The following is a 20513-nucleotide window of genomic DNA, read 5'->3' as shown; positions in this document are numbered from 1 at the left end:
GCTGAGCATAGATACAGCTGGTATATGAAATCTTTGTATACCACCCAGGCTCAAATTAAATAAAAATAAGACCAGAGCTAAAAATCTTATGGCCACCATTACTGGCACCTGCGCACTGACAACCTCCACCTCAGAAGAACTTTCCTCTGTTACAAAGCTACAGTTGGCCGATCAGGTTCTGTGGGGTCTGACGGTGATCCAGTCAGCGTTGATAATTCTGGGAGACTATTGATCCAACCTTATGCAGTAGCTGATGTGAATGTACTTTTGATGCAATGGCGTGGCAAAGTGCATATATTATTGTTTATATGTGTTATATTGTAGTCATGTTTCAAATGACAGGAGATAATGATCTGAGGGAGCTTCAGACTGTGGAAGTGTGACTACATTTTCTATATATACAATATGAACGCCAGTATTAGATTGAGGAGTGCGAACACCATTATGAGTGGGTCCTAGAACATTCTGATTAACTTCGACTGAATCGAGAATGAACACAGATGCTGTTCTCAGACGGTCTTCCAGGTTATCAAAATGAAAATGAATTGTCTCGTCTCGTCTTCTTCCGCTTTATCCGGGACCGGGTTGCGGAGGCAGCAGTCTAAAGCAGGGAAGCCCAAACTTCCCTTTCCCCAGACACCTCAGCCAGCTCCTCGGGAAGAACACCGAGGCGTTCCCAGGCCAGCCGAGAGACATAGTCCCTCCAGTGTGTCCTGGGTCTTCCCCGGGGCCTCCTCCTGGGGGGACATGCCTGGAACACCTCCCCAGGGAGGCGTCCAGGAGGCATCCGAAAAAGATGCCCGAGCCACCTCAGCTGATTCCTCTCGATGTGGAGCAGCAGCGACTCTACTCCGAGCTCCTCCCGAGTGACTGTGCTTCTCACCCTATCTCTAAGGGAGCGCCCAGCCACCCTGCGAAGGAAACTCATTTCGGCCGCTTGTATCCGCGATCTTGTTCTTTCGGTCATTACCCAAAGCTCATGACCATAGGTGAGAGTCGGAACGTAGATCGACAGGTAAATTGAGAGCTTCGCCTTTTGGCTCAGCTCCTTCTTCACCACGACGGACCAGTAAAGCGACCGCATCACTGCGGAGGCTGCACCGATCCGCCTGTCGATCTCACGCTCCATCCTTCCCTCACTCGTGAACAAGATCCCGAGATACTTAAACTCCTCCACTTGAGGCAGAACAACTTCACCAACCTGGAGAGGGCAAGCCACCCTTTTCCGGTCGAGAACCATGGCCTCGGACTTGGAGGTGCTGATTCTCATCCCAGCCGCTTCACACTCGACTGCAAACCGCCCCAGTGCATGCTGAAGGTCCTGGTTTGAAGAAGCCAACAGGACAACATCATCCGCAAAAAGCAGAGATGAAATCCTGTGGTTCCCAAACAGGATTCCTTCTGGCCCCTGGCTGCACCTAGAAATTCTGTCCATAAAAATTATGAACAGAACCGGTGACAAAGGGCAGCCCTGCCGGAGTCCAACATGCACTTGGAACAGGTCTAACTTACTGCCGGCAATGCGAACCAGACTCCTGCTCCGTTCGTACAGGGACCGGACAGCCCTTAGCAAAGAGCCCCGAACCCCATACTCCCGAAGCACCCCCCACAGAATACTACGGGGGACACGGTCGAATGCCTTCTCCAGATCCACAAAGCACATGTGGACTGGTTGGGCAAACTCCCATGAACCCTCGAGCACCCTATGAAGGGTATAGAGCTGGTCCAGTGTTCCGCGACCAGGACGAAAACTGCATTGTTCCTCCTGGATCCGAGGTTCGACTATTGGTCGAATTCTCCTCTCCAGTACCCTGGAGTAAACCTTCCCTGGGAGGCTGAGAAGTGTGATTCCCCTATAATTGGAGCACACTCTCCAGTCCCCTTTCTTAAAAAGAGGGACCACCACCCCAGTCTGCCACTCCAGAGGCACTGTCCCTGACCGCCACGCGATGTTGCAGAGGCGTGTCAACCAAGACAGCCCCACAACATCCAGAGACTTGAGATACTCAGGGTGGATCTCATCCACCCCCGGTGCATTGCCACCGAGGAGCTTGCAAACCACCTCAGTGACTTCGGCTTGGGTAATGGACGAGTCCACCTCTGAGTCATCAGCCTCAGTCTCCTCAGTGGAAGACATGATGGTGGGATGAAAATGAATTGTTGGAGAATTTAATAATTTGTCTAAAGAAACAACCAGGTTTTTAGATGAAATGTGCAAATTCACAAAGGAATTTAGAAAATAGACCATGGGTCTGTAAAAAAAATTATTAGCTAAATCGACTGGGGAGACATTTCTTTTGCGACATATGTTAGGATAAAGAACTACAAACAGATTGAATTTTTGTTCAGGTGTTTGTATATTGCTGAGATCATCATTATAAATAACTGATGCCTTCTCCTCGACCAGTTTGGCGAGGCTGATAAATATAGCTTCATTTAAATGCTACATACTCAATTGGTTTGATCCACATTCCTGTTAAACGCAGTACATTAAATTCCTGATTAGTAATAATTCCATTAACAATTAGTCTCGTACTGCAGTACTACAATGAAAACAGTGTCGCAGTTAAATCATTACTTGTACGGTGGTAATTAATGACTACTTAAGATCAAAAGAAAAACAAAAACAAACAAAAACATTCTTATTTTAAACATCTTTAAGGTTACATATTTTAAAAAATGGTCATATAACAAACAAAGTTCAAAGTACAGGTCATTTTCAGGTTAATAATTAATAACCATATTTAATTTGACAACTTTAAATCATGCAATGTCTCTAACTTGATGCACTGGTGGGTCTTAAATGTAACAGAATAAGTAAACAACTTTCCACACTGTGAGCAGTGATACGGCTTCTCTCCTGTGTGAATGCGCTGGTGTGTTTGGAGATTACTCTGATGAGTAAAACTCTTTTCACACTGTGAGCAGTGATATGGCTTCTCTCCTGTGTGAATGCGCTGGTGTTTTTGGAGATGACTCTGCTGAGTAAAACTCTTTCCACACTGTAAGCAGTGATGCGGCTTCTCTCCTGTGTGAATGCGCTGGTGTGTTTGGAAATTAATCTGTTGAGCAAAACTCTTTCCACACTGTGAGCAGTGATACGGCTTCTCTCCTGTGTGAATGCGCTGGTGTTGCTGAAGATGACTCTGACGAGTAAAACTCTTTCCACACTGTGAGCAGTGATACGGCTTCTCTCCTGTGTGAATGCGCTCGTGTTTTTGGAGACTACTCTGATGAGTAAAACTCTTTCCACACTGTGAGCAGTGATACGGCTTCTCTCCTGTATGAATGCGCTGGTGTGCTTGGAGACTACTCTGATGAGTAAAACTCTTTCCACACTGTGAGCAGTGATACGGCTTCTCTCCTGTGTGAATGCGCTGGTGTTTCTGGAGATCACTCTGCTGAGGAAAACTCTTTCCACACTGTGAGCAGTGATACAGCTTCTCTGCTGTGTGAATGCGCTGGTGTGTTTGGAAATTACTCTGTTGAGCAAAACTCTTTCCACACTGTGAGCAGTGATACGGCTTCTCTCCTGTGTGAATGCGCTGGTGTGTTTGGAGACTACTCTGATGAGTAAAACTCTTTCCACACTGTGAGCAGTGATACAGCTTCTCTGCTGTGTGAATGCGCTGGTGTGTTTGGAAATTACTCTGTTGAGCAAAACTCTTTCCACACTGTGAGCAGTGATACGGCTTCTCTCCTGTGTGAATGCGCTGGTGCTCCTGAAGATGACTCTGACGAGGAAAACTCTTTCCACACTGTGAGCAATGATACGGCTTCTCTCCTGTGTGAACGCGCTGGTGTGTTCGGAGATTACTCTGATGAGTAAAATTTTTTCCACACTGTGAGCAGTGATACGGCTTCTCTCCTGTGTGAATACGCTGGTGTTTTTGGAGATCACTCCGACGAGTAAAACTCTTTCCACACTGAGAGCAGTAATGTGGATTTCCTCCTGTGTGAAGGCGCTGGTTTGTCTTGAGTGCATTCTGATGACCAAAACTTTTTCCACTGTCTGAGCAGTGGTGAATTCCCTTCTGTATATCGTTATAAGATGTGTCAGAACTGAGAGTATCAGTTGATGTGGGCTCACTACTGGAGCATTTGGAGGGGATTTGAAGTTCATATTTAATCTCTCTTGATTCCCGAAGTCTCACATATTCTTCATAATGGCATCTCTGGATGTGTTTGTCGAGGTCAATTTGAGATGCATAGGAACGAGGACATGTGGAGCAGGAAAACACCTGCAGCAGAGTGTCCTTTACTTCTGGAGAAGTGAAAGAAAAAATACCAGAAAATGAACATGAAATGGAACAAGATTATAAAATCTAACAACATTAATCCACTGTCAGGGAGCATATTTACTGAACCTCAAACATGCAAGATTCTACATGAATGAAGACTGAGACAAAAAAAGTTTGAGGACTAAAGGCCAATTTATGCTGACAACCCAGTCCTCGCAGACGGTGTCGCAGATAGCATCTGCGTAGCCCCCCCACCTTCGCAGACGCTCTGCGCGCACCTCCCAAAAATTGTGACCACCGCAGAAGCCTCGCAGACAGCGTCGCAGACAAGAGGGCTCTGATTGTTCCACTCTACATCCGCCGTACACGCACTTCCGCTTCCCTACTTTCCCGGTTTGTTTTGTTTTCACGACCGGCATTTTTAAAAACACGAGCGAAGATGGAGCAGCACGAAGAGCGGTTGATTGAGGAAGTACGTACATCTATACGACTCCAGTTCTCATCTCATCTCATCTCATTATCTCTAGCCGCTTTATCCTGTTCTACAGGGTCGCAGGCAAGCTGGAGCCTGTCCCAGCTGACTACGGGCGAAAGGCGGGGTACACCCTGGACAAGTTGCCAGGTCATCACAGGGCTGACACATAGACAACCATTCACACTCACACCTATGGTCAATTTAGAGTCACCAGTTAACCTAACCTGCATGACTTTGGACTGTGGGGGAAACCGGAGCACCCGGAGGAAACCCACGCGGACACGGGGAGAACATGCAAATTCCACACAGAAAGGCCCTCACCGGCCACGGGGCTCGAACCCGGACCTTCTTGCTGTGAGGCGATAGCGCTAACCACTACACCACCGTGCCGCCCCGACTCCAGTTCTAGTCATTATAAAAAAAAAAAAAGTTCTAGTCATTATAAGTAACCAGAGGATAAACACTCCACTAACCACACCCACCAACTACTCCTAGCGACTTCGAACCCCCTTGCATTGTGCCGGTGAATAACATCGCGCACGCCTATTACTTCCCGCTCAACAACAACTGTCTGCGAAAAGCTATCTGCGAAAGCCTTGTCGCAAGAGAATGCAGAGGCCTCAAGATATAGCAGCATCTAGCTACGGTATGTAGGAATACTGCTAGATTCACTACGGGGCTGGAATAGCAGTTATGCACAGCATTGGCCATAGCCCCGTGGGTCTGAGCGACCAAGGGGGAGTTGTTGGTTTCTGTCTGATATGTCAAGTATAGATAATGGCAAGCGTAGCCTTATTTACAGCTCGTCTCGGACTGAGAAGTAAACTCAGTCCAAGCATTCAAGGTTCTGAAAAGAGACAACAATGGGCCTTATTTATCGAGCCGGATATGATTAGATTTATCAATGGCATTTACACAAGAAAGTCTGTATTTTTACAACTGGATTTTATATATGGATAAGGCTGCCACATTTAAGACACTGATTAGTTTTGATTATACACACATTTAATGAAATTAAATTTTGTAGGATTTTGTGAAACCCAGTTGATTCATGTTAATGTAACTGATGAGAGAAAGCAAGCTAACATCCATGAATTGAGACATAAAAATAGCCATGCAGAAATGCAGGTATATAAAAAAGGGACGCACTGCAACGGTTCAGACAGTATTCAAGTAGGTCTGCAGCAGTATAGGAATTTCCTTCTGCAGTATTTGAAGAATACCAAGGTGGGGTTTGGAGTAATAAAGTAGACAAACCTCCATATGTTTGTTCATTCGTTCATCGGATGCTACTTATCCCTTAATATTAGAGTAAGGAGTTAAAAAGAAACATTATTCAAAAGATTATTTCTGCATGGCATGACTCTTGGGGAATTATTTAATTTAATACTAAAAATAATATTATTTCTTGTTAAATTGCTTGATAATATAACCATCACATATGCTCCTGAAATAAAGCAAATGTGTTCTAATTGATTGTATAATGCTTGAAGGGCTTCACTAACATCTGTATTAGTCGATTAACAACTTCACTTGGTTCAGACATGCTGCATGTATTTAGCATCCGCCGTGATGGTGGATATACAAAGCAACTAGGATGGCAGCCACTGAAAGCGTGTCTGTAAACAATGCTGAATTTACTCAGTATTACCATGATTTGAACAGTCGAACGAAGAGTCGATACAAAGAGTAGATGTGGTTTTGACTCATATTATTTAAAAAAGTCAGACTTTTCTGAAGACAAAATGCTTCTACCGACCATCGAGTACCCAGATATCGTGTACTATCTGTTTTGACTGCCGAAGAATCAAGTCTGACCTTGGACGAAACATAGTCCGTTTTCTGAGTGGGCGCTCAGTCTGAATTGTTTCTATCATATAATTTTGCTGGTGCTCCTAGATGAGAAATGGTAACGTGTTAAAATTATAACAACGACCGAGTGAACCACAACAAGAGAATGCTCATTTTTCAGCAAAATTCTAGTAACACGAAATAAAATTCTTCCATGATAATATTGAGAAAGTTTTTGAATCTCACTCGAAATAAAATGATTAACTGCAAACACGAGCTGTTTTGGTTTTAGCCTGTGTTCAATCAGCCCTGCCAATGTTGGTCAGTCATGCTCATCTCCTCTCCGTACTAAGCCTCAGAGTTTCCTCGCCCTCTTTCCAAATCACGGACAAAATTCTAAAACAATCGGAACGTGCCACGGTCACGGGTACTGTTGTGACCACAAACGTATACAGCACAAAGATATGGAATAGCTAAAAGAATCCTTAAAGCAGTGGAAATACAAAGAGAGTTGTGCACGCATGACTATGTTTCGTATGGAATGTCACTTGACCCCACATTTCTATATCCACCAACATGGTCAGCATCCGGGTTTCTATTTTGCTCTGACGTCACTTGCAAGTCAAGGATATGGGGAGGTCTGACATCATTATCCTAAATTGTGTGTTTGCTGTGACAGGGCATGCGTTATTTCCCCTAATTTTCCCCCATTTTCTCCCAAATTTATCCATGGCCAATTCCCACCTATCAGACTGGTCTCCCATATCACACAACAGCAACCAACCAGGGAGGGCTAAGGCTATCACATGCTTCCTCCGAGGCAAGTAACACCAGTTGACCGCATCTTTTACTTATACAATGTCAACGGGCAGCATAACACACTCGGAGGAAAGCCCAATCCACTCACTTCCATACAAATGTGCATGAGCTCACAGACGTCCATGACTCACTAGCATAATTGACATGGGAGAGAGAGCATGTGACCACTCCCTCGCAGAAAGCCCAGACAAATTTTCTCTTTTGAGCTCCCAAACAGAGATGGACATGGCATCGTCAAGATTCAAAGTGGTAATCTCCAAATGTTGAGGAGGATGATGGGAGGACACTTTTCCACGGTGCCACTCAGGATCCACAGGACGTGCGTTTTACGCTACTTCTGGTTAAACTGTGCATGATGAATAAAAATGCAACAGTATTTTGTGGTTTACTATATATCCAGCATCAAACAAATAACCTTAGAGTTGGGTTATGATTTTTGAATATTCAAATAGTCACTAAAATATAAAAGAAATCCTTCAGTTTATGCAAGAATCCTCTTTTTCTTTTTTTTTTTGGGGGGGGGAGTTTCCCTGTGTGCTGCGCTTGGTGCCATGATAATCATGACTTTTTTGTTCCGTTTTAGTTTTGCGGACTTCACCAAATGCAGATCAGCTGGGGTGTGGCCAAACCACCTAATTTATGGGTGATTTGCAGTCATCAGCATGCACATGAATCCAAAGCAAATCAGCCTTTTGTAAATCTGACATTTTTAGCAAAGCTTTTCCAAGTCTTCATAAAATTTTAACAAATGCCCAATGTAACCAGACTGTTCAAAAGTAAAGAAAAAAAGAAGTGTCCATCTTATCCATAAGATCAGATCTTATCCACGAATGATTTCAAGAAGACACGGTGCATTTATTGGTTAGAAAACATTTTTTTCCTTCATTTTTCACCTGCTGCTACATTGCTTTTACAAACAACAATTTTGGTTAAAAGCAGGACACCATGTTCTTCATACTCCTCATCAGGAAATGGCTTGAAACACAAATACAATCCACAGTATTTCAGAATAAACAACATTGAGTTTATTCATGATGTTGAGTGGAAGATGTTTAGCTATTCTTCTTCTGTAATTAGTATTAGTTTTACTTGTGAGAAATGTAGATTAATTAGCACTCTTATGGACAAGAGCCAGACTTTACAGAGGACTTGTAACAGCAAGAGATGCAGTGGGCTGACTTCATGTGTCTCAAACGGTGCTGCAGTGGAGAGGGTGAGCAGCACCAAGTTTCTGGGTGTACACATCTCTGAAGACCTGTCCTGGAGCAACAACACCGCATCACTGTCCAAAAAAGCCCAACAGCGTCTGTACTTCCTCCGCAAACTGAGGAGAGCAAGCGCCCTGGCCCCCATCATGCACACTTTCTACAGAGGCACCATCGAGAACATCCTGACTAGCTGCATCACCGTGTGGTATGGCACCTACACCGTTTCCTGCTGCAAGACTCTGCAGCGCATCGTGAGAGCAGCTGAGAGGATCATTGATGTCTCTCTCCCTTCTCTAATGGATATTTATAACTCCCACCTCACCTGCAAAACCATCAGAATTGCAGGTGACCCCACTCACCCACCCATCTCACAACCTCTTCAGTCTGCTGCCGTCGGGGAGGAGACTGCGGAGCCTCCGGGCCAAAACCAGCAGGCTCAAGAACAGTTTCTTTCACCAGGCGGTCAGGAGGCTCAACTCCCTCCCTGTTCTGCCCCTCCTCCCCCCTCTGCCCCCTGCCACAGATTCTGCCCGTACACCCCCCTGCCCCCCCTTCAGCATCTGACATGTCATCCTCACAGTTTCCCCAACCCCAAACACACACACACATACATCTCATCGTTCATTAACACACTGAACTTAGGGACCACACATCTCAGGCCCTGTCCACACGGCAACGGATTCAGGTGACTCTGATACAATTGCTTATCGTTTAGGCCTGGCGTCCACACGGCACAGGCGTTTTGGGTGCCCAAAACGCAATCTTTTTGAGAACGGGTTCCAGAGTGGAAAGATCTGGCAATATTGCTGTTGCGAAGTCGTCTGGATGAGTAGAACGGATTTGTTTACGATGACGTCACAACCACATGACTGAGAGTGCGTCATCCCGGGTAGAAGTGTAACGAACTCGATGCGAGTTGTCAACAAATCCTATAACTTGGTTCATGAAACACGCTTACAAAATATTTTCACTGTGAATATTTATTGTGTAATGGTGCAAAGTGAGAGAGAGAGAGAGAGAGAGAAAATAGCCCTTAGGGCAGAGTCAATCCCGCCAGCAAAAATAGGGAAAAAAAGGAGCGATCTCACCTCTTCAGATGTTGGTTTAAGTCCTACAATACATTCCTCAAAAAAGGGCGTAGAACAACAAATTAATCCATCAACGTGCAGCATTCAATTTATTCCGGACCATTAAAGACGCTGCCTTCCGCGTAGAATCATACGTCATCCTCGCCGCCATATTGGATAGGTCAAAGCGGAGAATAAAGATGCCTCATTCATGTGCTGCGTTTAACTGTACCAACAGGTTTACCGTCCAAACGAGATCACATGGGATTACCTTTCACAGGTGAGACTGGAAAAATACTTTTCATTGTATTTGGTCATTATAACGTAATTTTACGAACAGATTTTCCTGACTTTGTGGCTAATATGAAGTCTCGCGCATAATAGTTTATGCGCATGTGTCCTTACTTCTTCTATTGTTCTGGTGTCTCCGAAGGGACCGTCTTACAGCGCCCCTAGAGGTGTGGCATGTGTATTGCATCGTTTTCAGCAAGCCTTGCGTTGCCATATGGACCTGATATTTTACTGATCGTTGCCCATCTGGACACGATATTTTTTAAATAACATCTTGTTGCCGTTGTCGTGTGAATGTAGCCTCACTTTACCTCGCTCATTTGCACTATTCCACACTACCTCACCTTAACAGCTATTAGTTTGTTTATACTGCTTATTTCATGTTTACCTGCTATACCTCAAGTGCCCTTGACTGTTTGTGGGTGGTAAAAGAGAGCAACTGGACTTGATTGAAGATTCTTGAAGGCGTTTCACCTCTCATCCGAAAGGCTTCTTCAGTTCTGTCTGACTAGTAGGGAGTATCAGGTATTTATCCTCTCATGGATGAAAAGCTCATCTAAGGTGTCGTTGAGTCATCCTGTTGGTGTGGGTCACTGGGGGCTGAATGTGAATGGCTTCGAGCGTCATTACAGTGATCAATGGATTGCCCGTTAAGGTGATCAATGGAATGCTGATTCTCTCTGTCCTCCTGTGAGCCACTGAAAACAGCTGGGTTTTGGTGTGCATTCAGTTGTCTGGGAAGCGTGCCAAGGACTGCATTGTAGGTGGCTGATAAATGATGTCTTAGGCTACATCCACACGACAATGGCAACGAGATGTTATTTAAAAATATATCGCGTCCAAATGGGCAACAATCAGTAAAATATCAGGTCCATATGGCAACGCAACACTTGCTGAAAACAATGCAATACACATGCCACACCTCTAGGGGCGCTGTAAGACGGTCCCTTCGGAGACACCAGAACAATAGAAGAAGTAAGGACGCATGTGCATAATGCGCGAGACTTCATAGTAGCCACAAAGTCAGGAAAATCTGTTTGTAAAGTTACATTATAATGACCAAATACAATGAAAAGTATTTTTCCAGTCTCATCTGTGAAAGGTAATCCCATGTGATCTTGTTTGGACAGCAAACCTGTTGGTACAGTTAAACGCAGCTAATCTTTATTCTCCGCTTTGACCTCTCCAATATGGCGGCGAGGATGACGTATGATTCTACGCGGAAGGCGGCGTCTTTAATGGTCCGGAATAAATTGAATACTACACGTTGATGGATTAATTTGTTTCTCACCTGTGAAAGGTAATCCCATGTGATCTCGTTTGGACGGTAAACCTGTTGGTACAGTTAAACGCAGCACATGAATCTTTATTCTCCGCTTTGACCTATCCAATATGGCGGCGAGGATGACGTATGATTCTACGCGGAAGGCGGCGTCTTTAATGGCCCGGAATAAATTGAATGCTACACGTTGATGGATTAATTTGCTCCTCTACGCCCTTTTTGAGGAATGTATTATCGGACTTAAATCAACATCTGAAGAGGTGAGATCGCTCCTTTTTTTCCCTATTTTTGCTGGCGGGATTGCACCATTACACAATAAATATTCACAGTGAAAATATTTTGTAAGCGCGTTTCATGAACCAAGTTATAGGATTTGTTGACAACTCGCATCGCAATGAGAAGATCATTGGCACTACTGGTGTTAAGAATCAGACCATTTCATAAATGAATATTTTGCTGTAGAGCTGCAGTGTTTGTACAATTGCATGTTTTTGCTTCACTATTACTGTCACTATTCTGCTTCTTGCATTACTACTGTGAACGAACACTGAACATAATAATAATAATAATAATAATATCCAAGCTCGTGTTTCACTCTCACTAGTGATCTGTAAGGCTTTTTCCTGGTGATATTCGTTACACTTCTACCCGGCGTGAAGCACTCACAGTCATGTGGTTGTGACATCATCGTAAACAAATCCGTTCTACTCATCCAGACGACTTCACAACGGCAACGTTGCCAGATCTTTCCACTCTGGAACCCGTTCTCAAAAAGATTGCGTTTTGGGCACCCAAAACGCCGGTGCCATGTGGACGCCAGGCCTAAACGATAAGCAATTGTATCGGAGTCACCTGAATCCGTTGCCGTGTGGACACTGGCCTTAGACCCCCACCTCTGTTCAGTGATGGCCGTTCCAGGTTGACAAAAATGGCTTCTTTAACTCCTCGCTCATACCAACGATCCTCTCTGGCTAAAATGCGTACGTTGCAATCCTGAAATGAGTGTCCTTTGTTGTTAAGATGAAGGTAGACAGCAGAGTCCTGGCCTGAGGAACTGGCTCTCCTGTGTTGAGCCATACGCCTGTGAAGCGGTTGTTTGGTTTCACCAATATACGAGTCCGTGCATTGCTCACTGCACTGAATTGCATACACTACGTTGTCCTGTTTGTGTCTGGGTATTCTGTCCTTAGGGTGGACCAGTTTCTGCTTCAGGGTGTTACTGGGTCTGAAACGTACCGGAATGTTGTGTTTGTAGAAGATCCTCCTGAGTTTCTCAGATAGACCAGAAATGTAGGGAATGACAATGTTCTTGCATTTGTTCCTGTTATCCTCCTTGCCCGTTATGTTCCTGTTTCTGCTCTTGAAGAAAGGCCAGTTGGGATACCCGCAGTTCTGAAGTGCTTTCCTGATGTGATTCTGCTCCTTCTCTTTTCCCTCTACCGTTGTAGGGATGTTCTGAGCCCTGTGTTGCAAGGTCCTAATGACCCCCAATTTGTGTTCCAGTGGGTGGTGAGAGTCGAAGAGTAGGTACTGGTCCGTGTGTGTGGGTTTCCGGTAGACCTCGATGCTAAGGCTTCTGTCTTGTCTAATGTGTACATCACAATCCAAGAAGGCTAGATTATTCCCACTTACGTCCTCCCGAGTGAAACTGATGTTGATATCCACTGCATTGATGTGTTTAGAGAAGGCTTCCACTTCATGGGTTTTGATTTTAACCCAGGTGTCATCCACATATCTGAACCAGTGGCTGGGAGCAACTCCTGAAAAAGTGGTCAAAGCTTTATGTTCCACTTCCTCCATGTAAAGATTGGCCACAATAGGGGACACCGGTGAGCCCATGGCACATCCATGCTTCTGTCTGTAGAAACTTTCATTAAACTGGAAATAAGTGGTAGTCAGGCAGAGGTCAAGCAGGGTGCAAATCTGGTCCGTGGTGAGGTTCATTCTATCCAGTAAGGTGTTGTCTTGAAGGAGTCGTTTTCTAACAGATTCAACTGCTTCTGTGGTGGGAATGCAGGTGAAAAGAGAAGTGACATCGTAAGAAACCATGGTTTCATCTAAGTCTAGTTTGAGGTCTGCAACTTTAGTAGCAAAATCTTGGGAGTTTTTGACGTGATGTAGCATATTCCCAACAAGAGGAGCCAGGATGGTGGCTAGGTGTTTGGCAATGTTATAGGTGACAGAGTTTATACTGCTGATGATAGGTCTGAGTGGAGCTCCTTCCTTGTGAATCTTGGTGAGTCCGTATATGAGAGGAACGGCTTCCCCAGGGTACAATCTGTAGTACAGAGATCGGTTGATGGTTTGGTCCTTTTCTAGTTGTTGCAGGCAGCTAACAACTTTCTTTTTGTAACAACTGGTGGGGTCCCGCCTTAAGGTTTCATAGGTGGTTGTGTTGCTGAGGAGACTGGTCATCTTTGAGTGGTAGTCCGCTGTGTTTAGCACCACTGTGCATCTCCCTTTGTCAGCAGGAAGGATGGTGATGTCCCGGTCTCTTTGAAGCAATGTAAGAGCCCTCCTTTCTTGGCTGGTGAGGTTGGAGGGGGGTACTTTTGCACTGGACAGAGCAGCTGATACCTTCAGTCTAAGTTGTTCTGCCTCTGTGTTGGTCAGATTGTTAATATTTTTAAGTTCGTTTCTTAGACAAGGATATTTTTTTAAGCTTGTTACCTTGTTAACAGTTTCGGCGAGAATCTCCCGCCTTCTTCAGAAACAGTCACCAGATGGCGAGTGGTGACGTGCCTTATCAGCTGATGTTGCGTGCAGGAGGCGTGAACATCCCGCCCAATTTGACAGGTAGTCCACGCCTCCTGCTGTCAGGTCGCTCCTCCAGAACGGCGCTCCAGGTGTGCGACAGTGCATACGCTCCCTCGTCCCGGTTCATCGTCCTCTGCGCCCGCTTGCGTATCTCCACTGCCTTTAAAATCCAACGCTGGAATCTATTTTCTTCAGCGCGAATGACTCTGGCCTCTTCCCAATTCATTATGTGATTTTGCCGTTTGCAGTGGTCTGAAATGGCTGATTTTAGGTTTTCTTGGTGTGCTTTTTCTTTTTCGGATCTTGTGAGTCTTCTTGTTGTTTCTTTTTCACATTCTATTTTGTGTTCTTTCCTTCGAGTATGGAAGCATCTGCCCGTTTCACCAATATAGACTTTATTACATGAACGGCAAGGGATTTCATAGATGACATTGCATTTATTGTCCAGTTGTATTTTATCTTTGGGGTGAACTAGCAGCTGTCGGAGGTTCTTGTATGGTTTGACCGGGGTGTTGATGTGGTATTTCCTCATGGATCGTTGGATGCGTTCTGTGACTCCTTTTATGTACGGTAGCGTGACAAAGCCCCGGTTTGTTTTTTCGGTGTTTTTTCTTGTTTGTTTATTTTCTTTTATTTGTGTCTCTAATTTCCCTTTCCGAATTGCCCACGGTGGATATTGGCAGTTTTTTAATGCCTGTTGGATGTGTTGTTCCTCCTCCTGTCTGTCTTTCTCCTCCGTGATGTTCTGTGCTCGGTCGTATAGTGTTCTGATTACTGACATTTTGTGTGCGATGGGATGTTCAGATGTCCAGAGAAGATATTGGTCGGTGTGTGTAGGTTTTCTGTATGTTGTAATTCTAATGTTCCCTTCTTCTGTGTGGTGTATTTTTAAGTCCAAAAAAGCTATTGTCTTGTCCGTTTCCTCTTCGTGTGTGAATTTGATGTTGCCTGTGTTGTCTATGGAGTTTAAATGATCCGTGAGTTGTTGTGTGTGGCCTGTTTTGGTTATTTCAAGAATGTCATCAACGTATCTTTTCCAGAAGATAGGTTTGCAGTCATCCGGTGCTGTTTCTATGGCTCGGGTTTCCAGATCCTCCATAAAAAAGTTACATAGAGTGGCAGATAGCGGATCCCCCATTGCAAATCCCTCTTTTTGTCTATAGATTATGCCTCTAAATTGGAAAAATGTGGAAGTGGAAATGAAATGTAATAGTTTTGTTATGTCCTGTACTGTAAGTTTTGTGCGTTTTTTCAGGGTTCTGTCTGCTTTTAACCGGTTTTCTACTATGTTGAGAGTGTTTGTGACCGGTGTTTTTGTAAAGAGGGATATGATGTCATGCGATACAAACATTTCATCCTTTTTTATCTTGATTTCCTTTAATTCTTTCGCCAGTTGTTTTGAGTTTTTGCAGTGGTATTCCGTAAGTCCGAGGAGTGGTTTGATTATGTCTGACAGCGTCTTGGAAAGGTTGTAAGTAACTGATCCTATACTGTCTACTATGGGTCTTAATGGTGCTCCGGGTTTATGAATTTTCGGTGTGCCGTATATCCGGGGGGTGATGTCTGCTGTGGGGATGAGGTGGTTGTATGTTTGTTTATCGATTTTGTTGTCATCCAGTAACGGTCTGAGTAATAGCTTTAGTCTTCTTTTCTTTTCCTCCGTCGGGTCTTTTTTTAATACTTCATATGTGTTTGGGTCCGTGAGCATTTCATTCATTTGTTTTTCATATTGATTAGTGTCCAGGATAACCGTGGTCCTCCCTTTATCAGCCGGTAATATTGTTATTTTCTTGTTCTTTGCGAGTGTTCTGATGGCTTCCATTTCCTGTTTGGTTATGTTTCTGGGTGGCGATTTAGCTGAGGTGAGGATTCCTGCACGCAACATCAGCTGATAAGGCACGTCACCACTCGCCATCTGGTGACTGTTTCTGAAGAAGGCGGGAGATTCTCGCCGAAACTGTTAACAAGGTAACAAGCTTAAAAAAATATCCTTGTCTAAGAAACGAACTTAAAAATATTTGTAATAGTTAGACATAATGAACATCCACTACGTATGGTCAGATTGTTGTTTCTGATGGCTGACTCTGTGGCTGTGATGAGATCTACCACTGGTATCCGCTCTGGTGAAACTGCAAAGTTAAGTCCCTTAGATAAAACATCTTTCTCTGGTTGGGTGAGTACCCTGTCAGATAAGTTCTTCACCCATTTCTCTTCTATGTCTGGTTGTGTAGCCTGGTCAGATTTCTTCCTCCAAGTCAGCACTTCTGTCTTCCTGGAGGAGGTGGTTTTAGACAGCAATGTTTGGAATTTGCGTATCTGTTGTTCCTTGCCTTTGGTATGTTGTGAAATCTGTGCCTTCTCTGCGAAATCAGAGACTCGTTCCAAAACTTCACTGGGAAGAAGTACTGCCAACTCTTCAAACATCAGTTCAGTCTTGTTCTGGAGAGCATCGATGGTGAAATATACTTGTCTCACTCTCTTGTTGAGAAGCTGCTTCTGGGCTTTCTGTATGATTATTTAAGCTCTGTGTCCTTTGACCGTTGAATGCAGTCGTAGGCTAGTGGGGATAATGTTTGATTGTCGGCATCTCACTTATTTCCAGTTTAATGAAAGTTTCTACAGACAGAAGCATGGATGTGCCATGGGCTCACCGGTGTCCCCTATTGTGGCCAATCTTTACATGGAGGAAGTGGAACATAAAGCTTTGACCACTTTTTGACTCACATGACTGAGTCAAAAAGGCTCACAGGAGGACAGAGAGAATCAGCATTCCATTGATCACCTTAACGGGCAATCCATTGATCACCCTAACGACTCTCGATGTTATTTTTTTAAATAACATCTCGTTGCCGTTGTCGTGTGGATCCACACGACAATGGCAATGAGATGTTATTTAAAAAAATATCGCGTCCATATGGGCAACAATCAGTAAAATATCAGGTCCATATGGCAACGCAAGGCTTGCTAAAAAACGATGCAATACACATGCCACACCTCTAGGGGCGCTGTAAGACGGTCCCTTCGGAGACACCAAAACAATAGAAGTAGTAAGGACCCATGAACATAAACTATTATGCGCGAGACTTCATATTAGCCACAAAGTCAGAAAAATCTGTTCGTAAAATTACATTATAATGACCAAATACAATGAAAAGTATTTTTCCAGTCTCACCTGTGAAAGGTAATCCCATGTGATCTCGTTTGGACGGCAAACCTGTTGGTACAGTTAAACGCAGCACATAAATGAGGCATCTTCATTCTCCGCTTTGACCCATCCAATATGGCGGCGAGGATGACGTATGATTCTACGCGGAAGGCGGCTTCTTTAATGGTCCAGAATAAATTGAATGCTACACGATGATAGATTAATTTGTTCTTCTATGCCCTTTTTGAGGACTGTATTGTAGGACTTAAACCAACATCTGAAGAGGTGAGATCGCTCCTTTTTTTCCCTATTTTTGCTGGCGGGATTGACTCTCTCCCTCTCTCTCTCTGCACCATTACACAATAAATATTCACAGTGAAAATATTTTGTAAGCTTGTTTCATGAACCAAGTTATAGGATTTGTTGACAACTCGCATCGAGTTCGTTACACTTCTACCCGGCGTGAAGCACTCACAGTCATGTGGTTGTGACATCATCGTAAACAAATCCGTTCTACTCATCCAGACGACTTCGCAACGGCAACGTTGCCAGATCTTTCCACTCTGGAACCCGTCTCAAAAGATTGCGTTTTGGGGCACCCAAAACGCCGGTGCCGTGTGGACGCCAGGCCGAAACGATAAACAATTTTATCGGATTCACCTGAATCCGTTGCAGTGTGGACAGGGCCTAAGACATCATTTATCAGCCACCTACAATGCAGTCCTTGGCACACTTCCCAGACAACTGAATGCACACCAAAACCCAGCTGTTTTCAGTGGCTCACAGGAGGACAGAGAGAATCAGCATTCCATTGATCACCTTAACGGGCAATCCATTGATCACCCTAACGACTCTCGAGGCCATTCACATTCAGCCCCCAGTGACCCACACCAACAGGATGACTCAACGACACCTTAGATGAGCTTTTCATCCATGAGAGGATAAATACCTGATACTCCCTACTAGTCAGACAGAACTGAAGAAGTCTTTTGGATGAGAGGTGAAATGTCTTCAAGAATCTTCAAGCAAGTCCAGTTGCTCTCTTTTACCACCCACAGTTACTATGACCTGGATGACTGAGGCTACATCCACACGACAATGGCAACGAGATGTTATTTAAAAAAATATCGCGTCCAAATGGGCAACGATCAGTAAAATATCAGGTCCATATGGCAACGCAACGCTTGCTGAAAACGATGCAATACACATGCCACACCTCTAGGGGCGCTGTAAGACGGTCCCTTCGGAGACACCAGAACAATAGAAGTAGTAAGGACGCATGCGCATAAACTATTATGTGCGAGACTTCATATTAGCCACAAAGTCAGGAAAATCTGTTTGTAAAATTACATTATAATGACCAAATACAATGAAAAGTATTTTTCCAGTCTCACCTGTGAAAGGTAATCCCATGTGATCTCGTTTGAATAGCAAACCTGTTGGTACAGTTAAACTCAGCTAATCTTTAGTCTCCACTTTGACCTATCCAATATGGCGGCGAGGATGACATATGATTCTACGCGGAAGGCGGCGTCTTTAATGGTCCGGAATAAATTGAATGCTACACATTGATGGATTAATTTGTTGTTTCTCACCTGTGAAAGGCAATCCCATGTGATCTCGTTTGGACGGTAAACCTGTTGGTACAGTTAAACGCAGCACATGAATCTTTATTCTCCGCTTTGACCTATCCAATATGGCGGCAAGGATGACGTATGATTCTACACGGAAGGCGGCGTCTTTAATGGTCCGGAATAAATTGAATGCTACACGTTGATGGATTAATTTGCTCTTCTACACCCTTTTTGAGGAATGTATTGTAGGACTTAAATCAACATCTGAAGAGGTGAGATTGCTCCTTTTTTTCCCTATTTTTGCTGGCGGGATTGACTCTCTCCCTCTGCACCATTACACAATAAATACTCACAGTGAAAATATTTTGTAAGCGCGTTTCATGAACCAAGTTATAGGATTTGTTGACAACTCGCATCGAGTTCGTTGCACTTCTACCCGGCGTGACGCACTCAGTCATGTGGTTGTGACGTCATCGTAAACAAATCCGTTCTACTCATCCAGACGACTTCGCAACTGCAACATTGCCAGATCTTTCCACTCTGGAACCCGTTCTCAAAAAGATTGTGTTTTGGGCACCCAAAACGCCAGTGCCGTGTGGACGCCAGGCCTAAACGATAAGCAATTGTATCGGAGTCACCTGAATCCGTTGCCGTGTGGACAGGGCCTGAGAATCTTCACAGACACCCTTGACTGTTTGTTTATTTGCACCAATTTACGTGTGTGTGTGTTATACAGTTAGGTCCATATATATTTGGACACTGACACAAATTTTGTTTTTTTTTTACCTGTTTACTGAAACATATTCAAGTTATAGTTATACAATGGACATGAACATAAAGTCCAGACTTTCAGCTTTCATTTGAGGGTATCCACATTAAAATTGGATGAAGGGTTTAGGAGTTTCAGCTCCTTAACATGTGCCACCCCGTTTTTAAAGGGACCAAAAGTAATTGGACAATTGACTCAAAGGCTACTTCATGGGCAGATGTGGGCAATTCCTTCGTTATGTCATTCTCAATTAAGCAGATAAAAGGCCTGGAGTTGATTTGAGGTGTGGCGCTTGCACTTGGAAGATTTTGCTGTGAAGAAAACATGTGGTCAAAGGAGCTCTCCATGCAGGTGAAACAAGCCATCCTTAAGCTGCGAAAACAGAAAAAACCCAGCCGAGAAATTGCTGCAATATTAGGAGTGGCAAAATCTACAGTTTGGTACATCCTGAGAAAGAAAGCGAGCACTGGTGAACTCATCAATGCAAAAAGACCTGAACGCCCACAGAAGACAACAGTGGTGGATGATCGCAGAATAATTTCCATGGTGAAGAGAAACCCCTTCACAACAGCCAAGCAAGTGAACAACACTCTCCAGGAGGTAGGTGTATCAATATCCAAATCTACCATAAAGAGAAGACTGCATGAAAGTAAATACAGAGGGTTCACTGCACAGTGCAAGCCACTCATAAGCCTCAAGAATAAAAAGCCTAGATTGGACTTTGCTAAAAAACATCTAAAAAAGCCAGCACAGTTCTGGAAGAACATTCTTTGGACAGATGAAATCAAGCTCAACCTCTACCAGAATGATGGCAAGAAAAAAGTATGGCGAAGGCGTGGTACAGCTCATGATCCAAAGCATACCACATCATCTGTAAAACACGGCGGAGGCAGTGTGATGGCTTGGGCATACATGGCTGCCAGTGGCACTGGGTCACTAGTGTTTATTGATGATGTGACACAGGACAGAAGAAGCTGGATGAATTCTGAGGTATTCAGAGACATACTGTGTGCTCAAATCCAGCCAAATGCAGCCAAACTGATTGGTCAGCATTTCATAATACAGATGGACAATGACCCAAAACATAAAGCCAA

At 44.2% G+C, this 20513-nt stretch overlaps 1 protein-coding gene across 7 annotated transcripts in view; it reads right to left on the bottom strand.

Moving 5' to 3' along the window:
* Nucleotides 1-2654: 2654 nt before the first annotated feature.
* The window catches only part of LOC132894120 (zinc finger protein 883-like), a 109889-nt gene continuing 92030 nt past the window's right edge, over nucleotides 2655-20513 (bottom strand). For 6 of the 7 annotated variants that reach the window (XM_060933454.1, XM_060933451.1, XM_060933449.1 and 3 more), the window contains one exon: nucleotides 2655-4264. In XM_060933454.1, coding sequence (XP_060789437.1) covers nucleotides 2745-4264 — 1520 coding nt within the window. In that variant the 3' untranslated portion in view covers nucleotides 2655-2744. The remainder of the gene's footprint in view (nucleotides 4265-20513) is intronic. The other variant, XM_060933456.1, reaches the window with a different exon arrangement.

The sequence above is a fragment of the Neoarius graeffei genome, chromosome 11, assembly GCF_027579695.1.
Source record: "Neoarius graeffei isolate fNeoGra1 chromosome 11, fNeoGra1.pri, whole genome shotgun sequence".
In the NCBI taxonomy this organism is placed as follows: domain Eukaryota; kingdom Metazoa; phylum Chordata; class Actinopteri; order Siluriformes; family Ariidae; genus Neoarius; species Neoarius graeffei.
The sequence above is the reverse complement of the archived record's forward strand: the minus strand, read 5'-3'. Positions and strand labels throughout refer to the sequence as shown.